At 39.8% G+C, this 23015-nt stretch overlaps 1 protein-coding gene across 5 annotated transcripts in view; it reads right to left on the bottom strand.

Moving 5' to 3' along the window:
• Positions 1-23015, bottom strand: part of LOC6610646 (cyclin-dependent kinase 14) — an 88995-nt gene that overhangs the window by 46229 nt on the left and 19751 nt on the right. For 2 of the 5 annotated variants that reach the window (XM_032717313.1, XM_002035177.2), the window contains one exon: positions 5812-5889. In XM_032717313.1, coding sequence (XP_032573204.1) covers positions 5812-5889 — 78 coding nt within the window. Of the gene's footprint in view, positions 1-5811; positions 5890-12365; positions 12698-14802; positions 14907-23015 lie in introns of those variants that run through there. The other 3 variants (XM_032717315.1, XM_032717314.1, XM_032717316.1) reach the window with 3 other exon arrangements.

Here is a 23015-nt window from a genome sequence, read left to right as displayed (position 1 = left end):
AAATGCAGCGGCATAGATAAACAATAAACAAAGGCACGAACAGCATCAGCAGAAATGGCAAATTGAAAACTGCATTAGGAAATGGCAAAAGAACGGAGCGGCGAAGGGAGGATCCCTTGACATTCACTACAGAATTAGAGTCATTGAACGAGTGAAGAACGAGCTAAAGATGCCAAAAATAAAGTTGTACAGCAAAAAAATGAGAGCCAGACGAACTGGCGGCAAGCTTGCTAGTTACACTGATAAATATTTATTTAAATAACTTTGTATAATCAAATTAATGGTAAGCTCGATATTATGAGAAGCGCGGAGAGAGACTGAACTGATTTATACCTTGCAAAATATGTTATTTTGTTTAATCGCTAAACATTTTTTTCTCTGTAGCTAATTGCAAATTGACTTCCAAACTATTTCAGCCTAATTGAATTCTACCCGCGTTGCCAAACAGCAGACCAATACACAACCGCCAAAGAAACCAAACAACGAAATAGTAAAAGCCGCGTTGAAAACAGAATTTTTACGATTTACGTCGGAAGGCTGTGAATTTCACTTAAAATACTTTTATTATGGGCGGTGAGCCTCCAAAGAAAATAAAGGGAAAAAACCTGCTCGCATTCAAGGCACGTTTTCCAGGCAACGTTGACGCTTGGCCTGGCATATAAAAAAAGATTCGGTTTTTTCTTCAGCTCCAGACAACACATGTACCTGTAATGGGCCCATTCGACAAGAGTCGAAACAGCAGCAACACCAGCAACAATGAGCCGTTTAAAAACAAATTATCGAACATGTACGAAACGCCTGTCACCGGCAGAGAGTAAAATAATAAAATGGAACGGGGCAGAAATGTTTATGGACAGTCAATGATAGTCGGCGAAAATGCAGAATAATCCCGGGCACGGTGTCCCAAGGGGTTAAGCTGTTTGAAATTGGAAAATGTGTGTTGGGAATCGGTGAAAAAGATAAACACACATAATTGACAGAAGTGGAACAAACCGAATGATGTAATGCAACTCAGGGAGTGCCAGGTGCATTTTAAGTGCTTCTAGTTGACTGCTTATCAGTCGGCAGAGTCTGTATTTAATTTTACTGCTATAAGGTAATATACTACATTTCAGTTTTTCATAATAAATATGTAAGAGAACAAAACGTAATATAGATTTAAATAATTTTTTTTTTCGAAACCTTTAACCCCTTCGCAACCATTAACCCCAAACACAGTTCAGTGCTCAGTGCCACTCATCAATGTCACAAACATAAGCACGGAAAAATCGAGGAAAACCCTCCACGACAGAGGCCTCACTAAATTACTCAGAAATTCAGGAATTCGTGTAATAAAACACAGAAAATACCCGCATAAATTTCTTTTCAACGCGCTGAGGGCGTAAAAAAATCTTCCGGTTTATGGATTTTGCGCTGGCAACATGTATGAGTATTTTCTCATATAACTTATTTAATAGTGCAACATTTAGTGGGGGGGTGGGGGGCGTTGCATTAAATGTGCTTAAGCGAGCGAAAGGTCATGTGCGTGATTACTCATACGACGTGTGGCCGTCGCGGAGATCAGCTCACATGCCGGAAAATAAAACTGAAACCAAGTGAAAGAGGGTTTTCATATCAATGACATGACATATTAAACGGGCCACCAAAGCGGATTTGTCCACATATACGTACTTAAAATCTTTAGATAAGTTGGGGCGGAAAGTTGCCGAGATGAGGGCGGTGGTCGGTGGGCGGGGCAGATGGCATCTGTAGCGTTTCTTGCTCTTCACAAATCAGAGCGTAAATACAATGCTGAAAGGCGATGGGAAAGCGAGACGAAAAGCGAGAAACGATGCGTGTTCTGATAGCGGAATCTGCTCAGTGGCACTTGAATGGACTACGCTGGTACAGTGATTACTGGATATAAAGAAACTGGTCAGTACTCGTAGTTTCAATACCAATTAGTCAAGCTTCAAAGAGGCTAAAAACTTGTTAATAGAAAGTTTAACCTAAGTGTGAACAGATAGTAACTATTTTAACAGTAGCAGTGGTTTTAATTGATTTTTAATCACATCCAAACCGCTCTCAAATCAATTTAAAGCTTACGACCCGCATTTCCGTGAATCATGGAACGATAGATCCACTCAAAGCAGTTATCACTGTGTCAGCAGCACATATGCGGGCAGAGTCCAGTTTAGTTGTTCTGAGGGCATTGAAAAGACCTGGGAAGTGAGTGGCGGAGATACCATGTAGAGGGTGGGTGTGGAGTTCCGGGAGATAAAAGCGAGACGGTGGAGGAAGCATCAACAGTCGGCGACCATTAGCTGCTTATCGCGCTTCGTCTTCGGCTGCTGAATCTTTTATATACATTTTTCTCGGTTATTTTTTTTTTTTTGCCATTGAGTAGGTCTGAAAATAGCAGCGACAGTGAGCTCAAGTGTAAAGTTATCAAGTGGCTGCGACTGGCGGCCAGATAGACGGACACCAGTCAAGGGTTAAAGCCATAGACAACGTCGAGTGTGTTTGGCCATGGCTTGTGACATAAAATGCTATCAGAAAGGATTATGACAAGCCTGCAAAAACGAGAAAAACATGGCAACTGTATCACTGGCACAAAGAAATAGAGACGACGACTACGACGACGACGATGATGATGATGCGATGGCGACGATATAGCCGACAACCAAGTGTCAAAGTCGGACATTCGACGCCATAAAATATTTACACCAAAAAGGAGCAAAGGAGCCTCGAGTTATCTCAAGAATCTCACTTCAGTCGAGCAAAGTTATCCTCTATTTCATAGGAGCGGAAGTGGGCGGAGGAATAACTGTCACAATTGTTGGTTAAATAAGTTGAGGATTTTTCACTTGAGGCAAGAGGTGTTTGTAGTTTTATCTAAGTCGAGGTGGCCAGATTTAAGTGGTTGTCGTTGTGAAATTTGATGTTTTTATTCCGAACGTATACGACTTACATTTCTCATGAATGAATTTATTACAACTAATCCATGTATTTCAAGTGGATACAACTACGAACATGTTTTCATATCGTAAAACCACTTTACCGACATCCTCAAAGAACTCGAACTCAAGAAAGATGAAGCCAATGAATCACTCCATGTTATCCACAGCTCAAAAGGCAGAAAAGATCACAAAGAAATCTCGATCGTTGCAAGTAAACATACATAAGTGATATATATGTGTGTGTGATTCCGGTCTGTGCAATTCTGATCTATGGAATGCACTCATCAAAAGCTGAAGAGGAAGCGCTGTAACTATAAGCTGCACTAGAAAAAAAAAGAATTCCAATCAAGTCCTCCACTATATAAGCATTAAAAAGGATTTTAAACACGATCTCTGTTCGTAAATAGTTTAGTTCGTACTAAACTAAACACAAAGATACTACTGGCTTTATTTTCCAACGTTTTATTAGGGGGCTATATAATTTGACTGCTCTTCAACTGAAGTTTTGTTTTATTGTTTAGCGTGTAGGTACTTAATTTCTGTTGTGCAACGTCTTATAACTTCATAACTTTTATGGCCGGCGAATGAAGCAGTTTAGAAGGAGCGACTGTGAGTTACAGACACAGAGCTGGGTATAATTAAAACGAGGCAACACAAGCGGCAGCTCGTGCGGCAATTAACGATAGTTAAGCTGCAAGTATCAGTTCGCTGACAAGCAGCTAAGACAAGACAAGTCCAGCACCTAGCGACTACAGTTAGTGGGTTGTTGTAATGGCCTTGGCAGACAACTTGCAACTCGAGTGGCATTCCTTGGTTTTATTTGTTCCCCCTTTTCAGTTGCACCAACCAGCTGCTGCACAAAACTGCTCAATAATGCAAGCAAAACATTTAAACTTTAGCTTAAATAAAGCCAACTCTACCAGATGTTTTATATTCTTCGGTTAATGCAACATTTATGAGCCGAGGCGAAACAGAAGCTCCCAAATGGCAAAATCGTGAGAAATTGTTTCAATGCAAGCTCAAGATGCATTTGAAATTGTTTCCGCTTGAAGGATTGCCCAATTGTTGACGCGGGTGCTGCAACTCCGAGGGGAAAACACTGACATATTGGTTGTGGTGGGGAAAATTCGCTGCAAACTTCATTCTTCATCGAAATGAAATGGTAAAATTGCTCACTGAACATGAGCTGAAATGTTGTAAAATGAGCACGAAATTCAAACAGAAATTCATTCTGGCAGGATTGATTGATAAAAGGAAATCAGTTGGTGAAATAATTATAAATATTACATATGAATTACGAATATGTGGTAGTTTAAATTTAAGTATTTCCTGGCCACCCAATTTTCTCTTTTCCAAGAAATCTGAAATGACTTATTTACCACATATGAGCCCAATTAAGGCCATATACTCGGTATTTCAAAACAAAAGCCACGACACAAAATGTCAATTAAATACTCAAGCCAAATATGGTTGGATTTCCAGCCAATCAAGACCATTAGTCAGATATTCAGGGGCTTACCTGTGGCACTCAAACTTTATTTTACATTTGCCACCGCCGTATCTTTGACTACGCCCCTGACTAGATCGCAAAACACACAAAATCGCTCCGATTATGGGAAGAAAAACAGCTGTTCGCCGAACTAGTTTCTGGAACAAGAAATGAAGGCTGAAAAAAGGCTAAACAAAAACCGAAAATAAAACCGTTTGCGTGGGCGTTGAAAGACAATTAGCCGCATGCCGCAAAATCAAGCGACCGAAACGGGTTTTTCAGTGAGTCAACGTGGTGCAAACTATACGGGTTTCCATGCATGTCGAATTCTATGAAATCCAAAGATTAGAGGGGCACATCACTCCACAGCCATTCGATCAAGTAATTCGTCAAAATATGTTTACACTTTCCGAAGTTTTTGGCATATTTCGGGCTCTTTTGTCTGTCAAATTGCATTTGACGGGCAACGAGTGCATTCAATTACCGCAACGAAAAAAGCCAAACTGACAACCCATCAAAATGCGTTTTTAGACCATTAAAAGCTTTTCCCACACTGCCAACGCAGAAATCGATAAGTTTCTGTCTGAAAATTCGAGTTCGTTTTGCATTTATTTTTGCATTTTGTATTTGTATATGTTGCGGTCTCGCAGCATCAAAGTTTTTTAACTAAAAATTGCATTGATGTTTTTTGTTTTTATTTGGGAATTGTGTTTTCGGTCAGAAAATGCTGAAGGACACAATAAAAGAAGTTCCGTTTTTGTTCGTATAAATGCAAAAATTCGAGACGGAATGAGTTGATGGCTTCTTTTTTTTAGTGGGAAAGTTGATGGGTTCTTTGGGGCAGGAAATGTTTTGAATTCATAACAGCTGGGAAAAAACTTGATGTTCTGTATGCGAAAAATTGAAGCGAAATCGTTTTTATAACGCTATAGTTACAGGTATTAACAGGGAACAGACTTCGAATAATGGCTTAACTGAATTAAGTCCCATTGAAAATATTTAAATTTTTGGCTTAAAATGGACATTGAAAATTATTAAAACTCTGATGACTCGTATATATAATAAATTCGCCTAGCTTCAACTTCACATACACAATTCATTTGACATTTTCTGCACCGCCCGCTTGATTTAAACAAGTTTTTTATGTGATGCCGCAACTTGGATTGCATTATTGCACATATACATAAATTTATCTATAGACTATTGCATTACCATAACTAACTATTGTTTGAAAGACACTGCACCCACATGGAAACACAAATCGCGGAGTGACTCAATTCACTGAGAGTTTTCCTCGGAATTATTGACAATTCAAGGCGAGAACAATATTTAATTACAGTTTTCTCTTAGAATTATGGATAGTGTTGTATAATTTCTACTCACTTAATCTGCCGAAGCTGTGCGAAAGTCTCTTCTTGAGTTTCTGAAGGGCTCCTCCCTTTTTCTCGCGCATTGTGACGCCTGCGAATAAATAGGAAAAAAATATACATAAATAAATTTACGCAAACAAATCACTTAATTGCGCTGAAATGTGAGAGATTTATTAAGTGACATTCGGTGATTGCATAATGATGGCTCCAATCAAGTTGTCTGTTTTCTATATATACATTGGGAAAACTTCAAAACAAACAAACAGAGGAAACAAAACGCAGATTTCGTTGTTATAAACGAACATAAATCAGTCGAGCGTGGTCGCACATAATAAACAGGGTGACCCCAGAGATGGAAAATCGTGGCGACTGCATTTCCCCAAATGAATAATCAACAAATTTTACACCAACGAAAATATTCGGCCGTAAATAGAAAATGCATTTCTTAGTTTATTTTAGTATTCGAGGGGGAATCTCGCGTTCCCCTCCACAACTCAGCGGTATAATTAAGTTTTCTTTTTAATTCTGTTGTTTGTCGAAATGATCAAATAATAACATTTAGCAAAAAGCGCTTATTTGAATGCTCAGTGAGGCATGAAAATTGGTATTTGTTGTCTTTTTCAAGGGGTTTTCAATGGGAGGCGTGTCTGGTTTTCCCGGTTTGCTGATTGCATTAATGATTTCGGAGTGTTTTTTTTCGCTATTATTAGAACGCACAAAAATGAGTGCTTTTTGTGGCTAGTTGTGGCTAAAATAAAGCAATTGGGTCAACAATTCTGTATTGTAAAAGTGGAATGGATAAACAGATTAACAAATATTGATCTGGTTTAGTAATAAAATCGTGTGGTTCAGTAAAATTAAATAAATAAAGATTGCTGTGTTATCTAACGCCTACATTTCCTATTCAAATTTCCTCGTTCTTCATTTACACTTAGATCTCCGGATTATCCGTCAGATTCAACCATCCCAATAAGGAAATTGCCACTTGAACAATCATTTGTCAAACTCTTCACAACTTTTAAGCCGCTGCACTGACACTGATTGAGATGACCACTCCAAAACGACCTCCACAAAGCCCCTACATCCAATAAATATCCAGCAAAGTACCAAACCAGTTTGGTCTGAGAATAAAGGCGACTTTGACAATTGCATACAGAAAATAACTTAAAAGTGTATCTCTCACTCTCCATATGTAAAATGTATTTCTCGTTATTTATTCAGCCATATGTGAGCCGAGCTAAATCAGGCGATAAAGTGTATGCTGGAGTGTTGAGATAACTTCTCGTTCGAACCCCTTGAGTATAGTTTGGCTTGTTGTCGAAAGCAATTTGGCTTAAACAATGCAAGAAGCAACTCAAGCCCGAGCAATTTATGGCCATGGAGTGCTTTGCATAAGGCCCTCTAGTAACCCCCTTCCATTTTCACCAAAACTGCAACTCAATTACGGGGGCCATTGGAGTCATAACTATAAGCTGTTGTTGACTTCTAAAATGGCTATTCAAAAACATAACCCGACGGCTTCAAAAAGGGGAGGTGATTTGACAACAAAGAACTCGGAAACAGGGAGAAACTAGGGGCAATACCTAAGTAAAGGTGTTAAAACTAACTATATTAAGATTAAACTAATTTGCTTTGTCCCATACTCAATGCTATAATGACTTGTAATGTGAAGCAATCGATTTCAAACCATTATAAATTTCCTCTGGTTTTTATAAAATTTTCTTTCTGTGCATCTCCAACAAAGAGCACTATATAGCCGTGTTGTTTCTGGTGTTGTCTACATAAGTGAGCTGGAAATATGATTATGATGGCGATGCTGATGCTGATGCTAATGCCAGTTGACAGAGCCAGACACACCGAGCCAGGCGATTGCATATAAATGACACTCACTGTGCACAGTGATTTGCATAAAATGGCGCCAGCCTTAATAGTTTTTGATAAATTGTTGTCAATATTGCAAGAGCTCCGGCTCCGAAAAAGAAACGCACTTGCTAACAGAAAACTTATTTAATTAAAGGCGTGGCGCAAAAGTTTCCGCCCAGCGATAAAGTTGCAATGGCAAAGTGGCACTGCATTAATGAGTTGCATATGCAAACATCAAAGTTTGCAATCAAAATCAATGTCAGCTCCAGACGACGACAACAAATTGTGGGCAACCAAGTTCCAGATCAAAGGCGAGCGATATAGCGCTGATATACGCAGACAGGTAGGGAGTTGAGTGGCATTGAGTGGGTTCAATAGCCTAGAGGATCCAACAACGCCCATCCGCCCATGTTATCTGCTGGCTGGGGGCGTGGCCAGTCAGGCGTGCCACAAGCAAAAATAGGAAGGGCGACGAGAACTGAACAGTCAGTCACTCCTGGAAAGGTTGGCTAATGTCTGTGACATCTAATTAGGGAAGGAAAACAGGCAAAATAAATAATCAAAAATGCAAAAGGTAGTTGGAAAGAAATGCTCGTTCAGGTTGGAAGTTCTATTGACTTGCCAATGAAATATGGAAATTGATGGGCGCAACTTAGGGATTGGATAACGATCCCCAATTAGGATAATTATATTTACTAGGGTGTTCTATATCAAGCGATACCAAAAGTAGTCCTATAACTAAAAGGTGCACTTCTATTACCATGATTGGGTTCTAATAATAACATTATTATAGCATTTTTTATTAAAGTGAAAAAAGAGCAAACAATGAAGGAAACACGCATAACACTTCGTTTGAATCTTATTTCCAGAAAATATATGCTAAGTTAAATTAAACCAATTAATGTTGCCTAATAGTTTACAATCTGTTTTAGGCCCTAACAAAGTGCCTCCTTTCGAAACGCATTCATTGCCCCAAAAGCAGACCGGCAATTACCCTCGACAAAGAAAACAGCAGCCAAACAGTTGACAGAAGCCAAAAAGAAAATGATATGACGAGCACTTTCCAAATTTCTTGTTAATGACGTAATTACCTACAGTCGAGCAAAACAAAAGCAAAAGCAGAGCTAGCCGACGAGGAAAAGTGGAAAAGCGCGAGACAGGCGTGAAAATCGTGAAGGAGGCGAAGCAGATTCTGTGGCAGGCCACACGACGTATACGTGACATTTTGGCCACGACACACGGCAGTTCATCCCACAGTCGTGTGCAAAATAATAGCAGTTAAGTTGTTAATATAAAAAAAATATTTATTTTTATACATTAGGAAGTTGACTGAAAGTTTATATCTTTATAAAATGTTTTAGAATTTAATTTCAAGAAAGTAATAGTATAGTATGCTCATCTGTAGTTATATATCCCCTCCCTTGTTAACCATCCCCTGGCTTTTGGCCAACTTGCACACATTCTCTGATTCAATGCAAGGGAAAATAGAATGCTGAGTAAAAAAAAAAGAACAAAATAAGGAAAGTCAAAGCTGTTGCTAGCAAAAATATTTTGACACTTTTGGGCGACAAGCAGCTGACTAATTGCGAGAGTTTTGCTCTTTTGGAAAAAGTCTCTAAAAATAGAGGGAGACTCGAGTAAAATGCAGTAGCGACAGCTGACGGAACTGAAAGTCCAGGAATGCTCGATGATTAAATGGCTTATAAATGACGCGGAGATTTTTTGCCGGCACAAACTTCCAGGCAGCGCAAAAAACTCATTGCCAAAAATAGGTGAGGGATGGCCAAAAAAAAAAAAAAAAACACAGACACGTGACGAGTGGGCAAGCAAAAAAATGTGGCAAATCCACAGATTCAATCGATTTTCACCCTTTCCCTCAGTTCATGACCCCACTGAACTCGGCAAATTCAATTCTAAATTTTATCAATATTAAATTTGCTGGGCAAACAAAGTTTAGTACAAATTTTATTTGTATGCGGTTCATTTATATGCAGGAGAAGGAGTTGCAAAGTCTCTGTTTAATTAAAATGCATGTGTAACTAATTAAATGTGGAATAATGGAATTCTGCAAGCCGATAAAATTTCAACTAATTAAAATAACTCTAAGCCCGAAAGAAATTACGAAAACATGAAAAACAAATAAAAATATTTATATAAATAAAATATGAGCCTAACATAGGTGAAAATGATAGATGATAGATTGAAAAATACTCAAATTGCTTTGCTCATTAATAGTATTTAAATGTTCAACTTCACGCAAACATAAATTTTTAGTTCTGGCTGCCATTAAGCCTTGCTGGCCAAGCTTTCTACGCCTTTGGCAGCCACATCCATCAGCGTCGCCATAAAACACGCATCATTTATTCACCACACAAATAATAAAATTAAAAAACCATCAAAACTACACCCTCGAAAAGCGGGATTATTTAGTTTTTTTGAAATATTCATGCACGCCCGAGGGCGAACACAAATTTTATTACCATATAGAACTATTTTTTATCGCCGGCCCATCAAATCTAATCAAATTAAAGCTGGAGAAAGGGAGAGTTTCCTCCAAAGATGGGGCGTGTTGGATAAGAAAACTGGGTAGGAAATTAGTCAACCAGTTGCATGTTTTCGTAATGAAAGGCTACACATATATTTGGGTGAGTGTATTGGCCACCTGTTTTAATAGTTTTCGCACACGGCAGCACCAGCTTTTTGACTGGAGTTGCGTGTTCACGAATCGTTCATCTGAAACTCGCCAAAAACCAAGAAACTTGGCAGAAAATTGAGACCTGCCAAATCCGAGTTTAATTTAAAAAAAAATATTTTTTTACAAAGGACAGTTGAAAACTATTTAAAGTGTTCAAGTAATTTTATGAAAACATAAACATAATCATTTAAATCTGACATTTAATAGTAGAAAAGCAATTTGCATGTACGTCCTACTTTAGAAAATCATTAATATTAGGTTGAAAGAAAAACATGTGCTGATAAGAAAAAGTCGGGTTGGGTTTTATAATGATAAGAAAACAAATGAGGTCTATAGAAAACAGGTTTAAAATGTTATAGATATCAGGAAACTCTCACATTTCCATCAAAAAAACAACGTAATCCCCAAACATCTAGTTTTTTTCAGTTTATATATGTACTGTATTTATAAATTTTGACATATTTCTAGCGGAAAGTCTTTAATTTTCAAATTGAAAGCAGTTATTTTAATTATTGAAGAGAAAGTGTTCATCATATGCGTCCGATTTCAATATTGACCGTAAATCTAAGCTGTCGTAACTCTCTAATTGATTTAGCCATCGGATAGCTAGCTTAGAAACTTAATCAATTTGACATTGTATTTGGCGATGTAAAGGCGGCATTCATAATTAGACAACTGAAAGCGACTTGGGAAATAATTAAATTGTATTTAGCCCAAAAGCAACACCAAAACTAGTTGGCCACAATCTAAACTAGTTGCACTAATAAATCAGACGGAGATAGAAATCGATATGCCATAATGAGTTTCGGATGCGTTTGTTTCATGTTTGCTTTCCAGATAAAGGGGATTTGGAGGTTGCGGCTTATCGCAGTCCGTAAACCATAATGTCTGATTAAATAAATGATTTCGAGATGTGCCGCGGGTCGTGACGTCAGTGGATTGTCGGCGGCCATCGTCTTGGGTTCAATGTTCTCTATCACACAAAAATAAAGTTCAATTCGAGTCGAATTAATATCAATTGAGAAAGGAGAAGTCGCCTTTCAAACGGGTTCCCAAGAAAGAGACGGAGCTAGCTGGGTGAGAGAGAGAGAAAGATCTGGATTGCACAATTTTTCAATTAAATGCAGTTTCTGCTTCTGGCAGTTGCATTTATATAACTCTTCTCTTTTATTTCTGCCCGGCTTGTGTCAAAATGTTTACGCTTAATTTTAATAAAATTTACTTTGATGCCTGTCATTCTTCTCTGCGTATTTGTTTTGCATTTTAAACGGGGCTTTTGCTGCATATTTTAATATGCACTTATTTATTTGCTTTTTAAGGCAACTGCAGCAAACCGAAAAAATATATATACATACGTACGTATATATATGCACATATGGGTGTTTTTTGTGTTTTTTAAGTGTGTATGACTGAAAAGGATGAAGTTGCGAACTTCTGTGTGTGAGCTGGATTTTAAATTAAGAGTTGAATTTGGGGGGGAATTCTTTTTTAACTCTGCCAATATATGCGAATGCACAAAGAAACCAATACAAATAAATTATTGAAGAGCATGTAAGGATATTGGATATTGAAAACCAGCTTTAAGATACAGCTGCTATTAAGAATAACTGGTCCAATAAATAAATTTAAAAAAATATGTTTCCCATTCAAAATCATTGTTTTCAACTCATGCAGAAGATTTCCCTTAACTACTTCAGCGTTTCGGAACTCGGGAGATTTGTTTATATTTTAAAAGTTCATCACAAAATAACCAAACGCTTTTATTACACTGCGAATACCGCCTAAGTAAAAATAAATCGAGCAACCATAACAAATGCCAATTAAAGCCGAATCAATATAAATAATTTATAAAAAAAATCGAAGCATCAGTTTTTTGTTTATGCTCGATGAATTCCTCTGGGGCAGGAAACTCAAGTACCTACAGCAGAGGAATTTCATCTACGGATCACTGATCAAACAAAAAGATACAGTCATGTTATGTGGATTATTTATGATGTGTATATACGCACCGGCACCAAAATTATTGTTGTTAATTTTAGTGGGCTGACTGATCAATTCGGCCATGTTGCTGCTTTAAGACGAATTTCAGGCGCACAGGTAAGTTTATTTCAATGTTATTCAATTGATTATTTAGTTGGGTTAACACTCTCGCTTATGGCACACATATCTTTGGTTTTCCTGTTTACTCGAGAATTTCACTGGGTCACAAATCCGATGCAGATAGATGAGCTCCAAACACAGCACATACTCTCCAATAAATATATGGGTTTATCAATTCTTTCTTTTTTTTTTTTATCAGACGGCGACGCCGAAGTTGCAAGTAAACGAGGTCAAATATTATCTGCAGACAAAACAACAATAAATCTAGCGACCACAGACAACAACAAGAACCGCAGAAAAAGTTTGCCGCTCGAAAGACACTTTTTGTTGCGGGCTACGACTTTTTCCACGGTGGTTGTTTGTTAGGGGTGGTTGTTGATTTTTATCCCTTTTAAGTGGTTTCACGTTTCAGCTGAATATTATAAAAAGCGGCTAAGTCGTTGTAGCATTCACATTTTATTAGCAAAGTTTCACGTTTATCTAAAAATAGTGCAAATAATATAAGCGCAGCACACAAATCATAAAAATAGTAACGAAAGCCAGCTTCATATTGAAACACTATCACAATTATGCTTAAAAATCAGAAATAAAAACTGGTGAGGAAACTCTACACTCTTTTTTTTAAAAAGTCTCGCAAATTCTGGGAAGTTATTTTCGGGATATTTTCGCCGGGACGCACAACCTGCCGCTTTGAGTTTCGCACACGAAATGAGGTCAACGAGAAACGGGACAAAGGACGTCGACTGCGGAGCGGCAGCGACTGCGACGGCGACGTCAACGTTTTTACGTTACGCCTGGCGAGGAAGAAGAAGAGGCGGTAAAAGTAGCGCAAGGGCGACCACCAGTGGGCGGTGGATGGTGGGTGGTGTTTCGGCTCGTGCCATAGAGTAGCGCTCTCTTTCGGAGAGAAAACAAGCCGGCTTGTGGAACCTAAGAGAGAGAGACAGCGAGCAGCAGCGAGGAAAAGGCGCTCTTAAAAGGGGTTGAAAGGGTCCTGTGTTACACGGCGTATACGCAATACTGCATGATTTACGATTTAAGGGTGAGGGCAGGTCGCGACTCAAAAGGGGGTGGCATAATCAAAGGATAGGGGTTCTTGGCTTAGCTGGGTCAAAGGCAAATCTCGTTAGGAGTTCAAATCAGACTGCAGCTCGAGCTGTGCAGTTTTGCAGGCACTGCAAACACAAGCATTTGCGTCACACTTTCCGGTGATGCATGCAAATTGCTCGAAAGTGGGTAAAATATCTTGAGTCAGCGTATGGAAATCGAGGCAGCGACGCAGCTAGTGATTTACAGGAATCTTCTCAGATAACTTCAACTGCTCTGTGTGATTATCTTCAATAGGACTGTTTCTGATATATCTTTGCACCCTCTTGACATTTTTCATTCAGCTTCTGCGGGCCCAGACACAAGTTCATTATCACGATTATCTCGCATTGCCGCCAAATGTTTACACTTCAAAGTCACGCACCGCCTTGAACTCGAACGAATTATTATACATATTTATTTTTGCTACAGTGGTCGCCAATGCAGAATACTTTATAATGTTTTTAAAAGACAGGTGTTTTTAAAAAAAAAATTTACTAAAAATATAATAAGTTATTTAAATAACGAAGAATAACTCTTTGAATATTTCAAGGTATAAAATCTTCCATAAAAAATGACAGATTTTTTAATCAAACATTTAGTGCTAATAAACCATTAGCACATTTAATGGCGCTGCTAATTGATATTCAGTCGTGTTTTGGGTTTTTTTTTCTTTTCTTTAAGAAACCACTGTATTTGAGTTAATTATGAATTGGGCCTCGTTTAACTGTGCGAATCGTAATTGCCAAAAAGAGGAAAAAACACCCGAAGATAGCAATAATAATAAACTGCTCTGCTTCAAAAGTAACCTTCAGTTTTGGTTTCCTTTTCGCAGCTGAACGCACTTCAACCCGTGCAAAGCCTCGCAAATAAGCTGAATTCAAATAAGCATGGGGGTGCTGTGGACCCAAGGGGTTAAGCGCGGGTAGGGTGCTGCAGGGGGTTAAGGGGCTGAATGGGACCCAAACTCGGACTTCTAATTGAAACTAGAGAACGCATTTCGTTGGGGTGCGCACTTCGCGGCTCCGGCTGCTCAAATAGCAAACAATTCAAATAAACAAACACAAAACACACACACGAGGCAAATAAATAAATAAGCTACACAAAACAACGGCCACAATAAGGGTACACAAATTATTAAATATGATTATTATATTTATTGCCACCCTATTGTTGTTGTTGCTCGCTGGTTATTTAAGCTGTGATTTATGAGGCTGCGACAAAAATTCAAAAAAAGCCAGCAGCAGCAATGTGACGTACAATATCTGCAGTTTGAAAGCCACTGGCGGAGCGAAAGAGAGCGGTGGACGGCGCGCGAACGAGACGGGAACTGAGGGAGCGAGCGAGAGCGAAACGTCAGCCGCGGCGAACGTTCGATTGTGAACTAAAAACACAACAGCAACATCGACGACACAGCGGCAACACAAAGCAGCACAGCAGCAACATCGTACGGCGCTAGCAACATCATAGCAACACAGCGGCAACATTGCAGCAAATGCACGGCGCTCACATGCAGCAACATCGCTGCAGCCACTGCAGCTGCTGCGACGCCGGCAGCGACGTCGTGGTGAGTTTTCCACGGCTATTTGCGCTACTATGAAAATTCATTCAGGCCAAAAAGAGGAAAATACAAAGAAATGCGCAGCCGGCAAAGTATGAACAGCTGAAGACGAGCTTTGCGTTCCGGCTTACGTCACAAATAAATACAGAGAAGCAAGAATCAGAGCCATAAATGCACAGGGAAAAATTAGCTACCATTTGTTTTTTTTTTTTAATACCTAAATAAAATAAAGTGTCCGATTTTTGCTTTAAAAAAGATGCAAAATGAAAATAAAAACTTGCATGTTTTTGTAATTCTGCCCATTCAGCAGCACAAACAAAGCACAACAAAACCAAAAAGTAAACAAAATAAAATAATAAAAACAAAACAGAACAAAAAGAGAACAGAAAGAGCGAAATGTGCTGATTTAGCTGTCATGAGGAAGTGTTGGCGAAAATAAATAATTTAAGAAACCATTGTTTAATGCAGCAGTGGGCAAAAAGCATGAATCATCGGACGAACAGAGGGAGATGGGGCTACCCGGTGGCGAAAGAGAGGGGGATGTGCCGAGAGAAAGAGAGGCAGAGACGCGTGCAAAGGCATCCACAACAGAGAAGCGGATAAAACGAGTATCCAATGAAGGAATGTGGCCACGCAACAAACAAATGAGAGAACACAACTCTCTTGACATCCACAACATTTTCACCACTCCATTTCCATTGCAAGACCGAAAGCGATAGAGTGAGAGAGAGAGGGCGGAGGGGTGGGAAAGAGAGGTCACCAACCATTGGGGCATCGCATATTTTGGTGCTCTATTTTAAATTATTAATGAGCGGCTTGTTCAGTTATTAAAAGCCTGGGAATATCGCCCGAAAGAGAGGCATTCTCACGCTCTCACCCTCTCGTTTTCGCTGCCTTTCTCCATTTCTCTGGACAATTCCCCAGCCAGCGGGTTTCCGGCGTAACAGGAGCTAAGCCAGAACTCGAATTCCCCACCAACAAGAAATTTGATTAGGTTTAGACATCCATCGGTTTATTGGGCTTTGTTGGCAATAAAAACAGGTAACAACTGTTTAATGACTTTTGCAAAAATTAGAAAGGATGCAACCAAATCATCGACTTAGGGATAGGTTTAGTTTTTATAATGCAGAGCTTATTTAGATTGCTACTATTTTATTGCAAAGATAAGATAAAATTTATTCCGATTAGTTTCCTTTTTACGTACACCTATACACATTCGTTAACATTTTTCATTTCGCAAAAGTTTTTCCCCAAAAACACATCGAAAGTCGTGTAAACATGTCAAGCCCTAGCGGCTAGCCATTTTCCACACCCTCGCAGACGCACGAACCCTTATCATGAGTTTGCCGCAAAAAATATCAATCATTTCCAGCGAGCTGACTTTTCACGCAGGTCCTCTCGCCTCCCCGCCCGCTGTCTATTTCAATTACCCGAAACCTGGCTAATTTGCATTTGGATCGCCCCGAGGCCTGAAAAACCGTGCCGCAAAAACCGCACCTGGAAAAACTTTTGCGGCTGCCATGCGAGTGGAAATAAATTTTGTAGTCATGGTGCTCTTCTTGTTGTTTGGGCCCGAAAGTGTTGCATTTGTTTAGGCCGACGAGACACGCACTCCCCCGGCGAGGAGTCCTCGATTTTTCCCAGGAAAATGGCACCCCCCTCCCCTCGGTTTTCCTACCGACTTTTCCCCCAGGTGACCAAAAGGCGGAGCAGGAGCAACAGTCACCGGCTGAGCAAACAACAGTAGGCTAAAAATTGCGTGTGAAATGGTTTTAACTTTTGCTTTTTATCTCCAGTGCTGCAATGGCACGTGAGGGTCCTCCGGTGTGGGTCCTTAGAAGTTACGCATACGCCGTGTTAACCGATTCATGCTGCCAGCTACCAGTTTATTCCGCTTTTTATTGTGTACTCTGTGAACTGGAAAGGCGGAAAAGTTTCGACGCACTGAGATAATAAACACTAAATTGGGATCAGCTCTTTAACTTAATTTGAAGCAATTGAAGAAAGGTTGAAAATGAAAATCGTTTGGTTCATATTTGAAAATGCTGAAATATTTTATATCAAATTTAAAAACCTCTTGGTTTCGATCGTTTTTCCCAGTGCAGCTGCGTGTTCTCAGTCGGCTTTTTTCACTTTTCCTACTTTTCAACTGGCGTAACTCTACAAGAAGTAAATCTTATTTTCCCTTGTTGTTTTAGTTGACATTTTATTTCTTACTTTGCGTAGGTAAATTCAATGGATAGCGACGTGTCCCAGCTCACTTTCCGTCATGCTGCAAAAACTTTCAGCATTCGAAATGAATTTTATTTGAAAACGAAACGGATTAGGGCCACTAGAAAAATAAACTCCTTCGATGATCCGAACTGGGCAATCAATTTGGGTTCGGGTTCGGGGGCGTGAGTGTGTGTGTGTCGGGGGGCGGGGCAAATGGACCATCCAACTTAATTGACTTTTGAAGTGAGTAACCATCAATCCTGGACCCCAAGAACCCACTCTCTTGGCAACACATATGGGGCCCCGCCCATAAAATCATTTAAATAATAAATGCTGGCGAAAGTTTATTCGGGCGAGCTTAGCATGTAATCAAAGTTGGGCTAATGAAAACATTTGCAAAATGTTTGCCCCACTTTTCCTTGCCACTCGCTCTGCTTTCCTGCTTAATGTGTATGGGCCCATAAAATCAATAAGCTTAAATAACTACAAATAACTGAGAAATTGGGCCACAGCCCAGAAAAGTGGGCGGCATACCCAAATGCAATTACATCCCTCGTAATCCTCTTTCCGCAGGATTTGTGAAGGACGAGATGAGCTGCAATTTTCCACACGTTCGGCTTTCTCTTTTCCCGCCATATATATATGCGAACATATTTGCTAATGAGATGGATTAAGGACCAAAAAGTTGTGGACAAAGTTGACCTGCCAGCGACGCTCCCCGAAAAAACCGCAATAATAATTCATGTTTATGTCAGCCAAATAAATATGCTAAATAATGTTTGCTTGTGTTTGTTGTGGTTTAGTTATGGCTTTGCGAGAAACGAGAAGGGAAATTGACAATTTCCTGCGCAGAGAGTTTCAGCGGAGTGAGTTTAAATCGGATTTAAATGTGTGTGGGAAATTTATAAACCAATTAAAGGCATCGCATTGGACTACAAAGTATATATAAACTAAAAGGTTCAAATGTAATTACAATTTGAATGTTATACAACAAATTAATATGCGAACTGAATGGCTTAATACGAAAATAACTTTAAACTGCCCTCACAAGGTAGCATTTTTTCTAAAATTAAGTGTTAATAGCCACATTAAATGCAATCTTTACTAGTTCAAAACATCACACACTTCGCAGAACGCATAAAATCAAAACACCCTCCAGATCATTAAAGACCAAGCAACTCAATCGCAAGGATAATTAAAATTCCCCTCGCCAAAGTCGGTTTATAATGTCATAACATTCCCAGCATACGCCATATAGCCAGCACATTGATTTCCTGCCCTGCGCGATTCCTTCGCCTCCAACATTTCCCTCTTGAGTAAACCAATCGACCATGAACTGCCCCTCCTGCCAATCCGCACCAAGTTCCCTATTTCCCAGCCTACTCATATAGGCGGATGCCCCTCCACATACATACATACGTATTCCGGCAATCAACAATGAGCGAAGCACAAACTTCCGGTCTCACTTTCATTCAATTCTGCTCTGCACTTTATTGCAATCGAAAAAAGAAGCAACTCAAATGAAAAAACAAACGAAAAATCGCATAAAATGCAAAACGGTCTCGGTTCCACTAAAAAGGTCTATAAACATTTTGAGTCATCAACTTGGCTGATATTTTTTTGGTTTTTTTCTTTTTTGCCGCGAGCAGAGTGAGAACCAATTTACAGCTATGCCCAAAAAGAAAATAAAATTAAAGCAAACAAACAGCACGCACAAGCATTTAATGGAGGCCAGAAACGAGGGAAAATCGCATCTGATGGCGATGAAAAAATAGGAGGAAGAACCTCACATGTGCGAGCGAATTCTGCAGCGAATCGAATTGGAATGGAATGGGGAAAAGCGGAAATCATTCGGCGTGGAAAGTGGCAAATGTCTCAAGTGCTTTAATTGCCCGCAATCCGACAGATAGTTTCATTTGCACAAAACTAATTTGAGGGCACCACTCTCGAGTGGAATTAAATATATGAAAAACCTGATGAACGTCTCAAGTGTTTGAATTGCGTGCTAATTTACTATATAACACTAAAACTAAACAGTGTGGTACACTATAAAAGTACTCTTAGATTGCATATGAAAAACAACAGTGTCCTTTTTAATTCGGCGTGAAATCACACAGCGAAATTTACATAAAATTCATTTCCATACAAATTCACTAAAAACTAATTAGTCCACACTTTTTTGGGTGTCAAAATATAAAAGCCAAACTTTGGCCAAATATTGTATAATTTTATTAGCCACGCAAACAAGTTTAAAAGAGATTTTTTAGTTGCAAATTTTCTATATAATTTAATTGCCTGCAAAGATCTGCAAACATAATTTTGGCAAACCAATTTGACGTCCAACTTTATGGAGTTGGCTTTTCTTGCAGACTAGTGTAGAGAGTAGTTCACTTTAAAATTTGCATAATTAGACAAAAGAGTTTGGCCGGGGAGTTTCGAGTCAAAGTCCTTGCAAGGAAATGAACTTCCTTTTCATCTATCCACCCTTTTTGTCCCACGCTCTTCAAACATTTTCCATTTAGCATTCTGTTTATTTTGTGATGGAAGATGCAACTTTTGTGGCTCACAAATCTTTTTTTTGTTTTTGTCTTTTGGGTTCCTGGGAGGGCAGCACTGCAGTTGGCTATTTATTTATTTGGCTTTTTGTTCGTTCTTTCAGCTCGGCTAACACAAAACTTGGCTGAGTGCAGAAAATGTGTATTTCTCGAGTTATGAAATTTATTAGCCTCAAACGCTACACTGCCGAATTTCTAGTTTTAATTGGAACATGCTGCACATCGAAACCAATGTTCCTAAAACACCCATTTCTCGGACTATCTTGTGTGTTTGCTTTGCTTTGTCGTTTTATTTTGATTAATGGAGATGCGAGAACAAAACCCAAACAAATCATGAGTTTTCGGTGCGAAGGGAAGTTTGAAAGATTTCAAACAGCGGGAGTTCGCATAGTTTTAATGTTATTGTGTTCAGTTTTCGGCTTGATTAGGCCTCCTGAGGAAATGATTTAGCTGCGATTTAATTAAGTTATTTCAGGTTAATTACAATGCAAACATTGAGGTGATGTCATCCGTGCCGAGGTATTGATTTCCTTTGAGTGCGGCACTTTAATTCATTTAGCAGGCTGTTATTTTGGAGGAGAGTCAGAAGTTAATTAAGCAAACCGAAGATGATGAACGCAAGTAATTCTTCATTTTCCCTTATGCAGAGCAGGAAATTTTATCTGGCCATTCAGGAGTGAAAAAAACGTGTGGAAAAGTGAAATAAGAACAGGACATGCCGCCATGGCAATCATGCGGGCAGGCGGCGAGCAAATTAAATCGCTTCGCAATGCACAAAAGGGTTAAATGCGGTGGTTATGGCGGTGGGCATCGAGGGGGCGTGCCCATTGAAAAGGCCAATAAAACTGCGTGAGTAATATGGCAAATGGCGGCAGTCGAGCGAGTTGCAGGTCATAAATTGATTGAAGCAAAGGGGAGAATTGATATAGCAAAAGGAAGTGCAGGGAAATGTTTCTGAAAAAAAAAGAAACGGTGCAAGAAAGAAAACACAGAAAGAAATTAGACACGGGTGACCAAAATTGGCAATAAAAGTTTAATCCTACTAATATCAGTTGCAAGCCACAACGCAGTGAATTATGAGTTGTTCCCGCAGATAAAGTTTGATATTATAAATATTAGATTTCTTTCCCTGCTGACGAAAAGCCCCCAAGCAGTTGGAAGAGCGAGAACAAGACAAGCCCAACTGCCCAACACTTTATGTGTGCGATACCGAACTGAGCCCACGTGGCGTATGAGTGACGTGAATTTATGTAAGCTGTCTGTGGCAGGAAAGCGGGGGGAGCAGGCAGAGGGGGGAACTGCTTAACTTGCCACACGTTCTAATCAGTGAATGCAACTGCAAACATTTTGTTTGCCTGCTGCCCAAAGTTACTTCGCCCGGGAGGAGGAGGAGGAGTGGTGAATGGAGAACCGGTTTCAGTTGCAGTTGTTCACCTTCAGCGTCCTTTAAGCCAGTAAAACGAGAGTGACAGCAGGGAGATCGGGGTATTGGGTGTTGTGCGGACGCAGGGGGAGGGCCATCAGCCCAGCCAATGTTGCATGCCACACAAGCCCAAGCCAACCAAAGTAAACTAACACACAAAACGAACCAAACAACCGACAACGGAGAACTGAGAACCGAGAACCGAAACAACAACGGCGAGAACAACAAAAATAAACCCAACAACGAGAAGAACAACAAGAAGTGTTTGGAATGCACAATTGAAATTGAGATTTATGTGGCCATCAGATACCCTGTATGCATAGGTAAGTGCGAGAAGCCAAAGGGCCACAAATGCATTGGGAATCTTTGCCTTGGAAAAGTTCAAAGAATTCTTTGTAAATGTTGCAAGTGTTTTGAAAAACACTATATGAAAATTTTCATTAATTTGAAGTTTATTTGTAAAAGGCAGATTTTTATAAGCCAGGAGGTAATTTAATATTGATGTATAGTTGACCTGTTTGTGTAACTAAATCCATTGCAAGCATTTCAATGACAATTTATTTAAGATAAGATTTAAACGTGCAAAATAAATTACTTGTGGCACCTCTGGCTGCACATAAATTCTTATTTCTATTTTTTTTTTATGCCACCCCTGCACACATGTTACTCCCCAAAAAATGCAGCTACCCTGGAAGTCACAAATCAGCGACTGCATTGGCCAAATGCTTGGCATGCTGCTGCTGTTGGTAACTGCTGGCACACAGCTTGGAAAACTCCCAGCTTGTGGGGGGAAGTGGGGCGGAAAATGGGAGGGAAAACTGAGGAAGCAGGCGCAGCTGGAAATCACTATGTATGTGGGTAAACCAGTTGAGTGGCAGGCTGCCCGCGATTCCCATTCCGTTTCCAATTCCAAACTCCCAAATCGGTGACACAACAACAATACAGCTCTCTAGCTGCCTGATGGACGAGCGGAAAATGGGTGGCAAGTTAGGTGGGTGGGTGGCGGAAAGGCGAGCAATTACAATTCAATTAATGCGCTTAGTGCAATTCTTCTTCGCCTTCATTCCTGCATTCTTCGCCTACTTATGCCCACTTATACTTTTCTTCGCCGTATAGTAAACACATGATAAGAAGCAGTAAAATTGCTCAAGCGGGAAAATGGGGTGGTGGCAGAGGGGGCCGGAATGGGGCACAACGGCGGGATGAGTTGGAGTCCAAGAACTTGGAAATTTAATCGCCGCCGCACAAAGTTAAACGACCGCGCAAGTTGCTTAAGACGCAAGGCGCAGACATGGCAAAGTGGGCAGTTGGCGGCGGGAGATGAAGGCCAGGCGGAGGGTGGGCGTGGCATTTGGCTGGCGTCGGTATAATATGCTCATATGTGAGCGTTTTGCTTTTGGCAAGGTACTAGAAGTTATTAAATCCTTGTTAGCCCCTGCAATGAATTCAATTTAATGTTTTAAAGCCCGTCGATAAAATGTAATAAAATACTAAAATGAAATGCCATTATATATTGTAGTACATTTTCTTTTCAAATCCTATATGTTTCCTTAAGTTAGACTTGAGTAAAACCATTTCCTTCTCTATTTTCAGCCCTCCCCATGTAGTCGACCCCTTAACTGCCAGCTTACATTGCATCCTTATAGGTGCCCACACTACTTGTTCTTCTACGTGTTCCCCACGTCATGGGCGTTGTTTTTCAGGTTGTTAGGGGGGCGAA

Source organism: Drosophila sechellia, chromosome 3L, assembly GCF_004382195.2.
Source record: "Drosophila sechellia strain sech25 chromosome 3L, ASM438219v1, whole genome shotgun sequence".
In the NCBI taxonomy this organism is placed as follows: Eukaryota; Metazoa; Arthropoda; class Insecta; order Diptera; family Drosophilidae; genus Drosophila; species Drosophila sechellia.
Note: the sequence above shows the minus strand (reverse complement) of the source record. Positions and strands in the feature narration are given on the sequence as shown.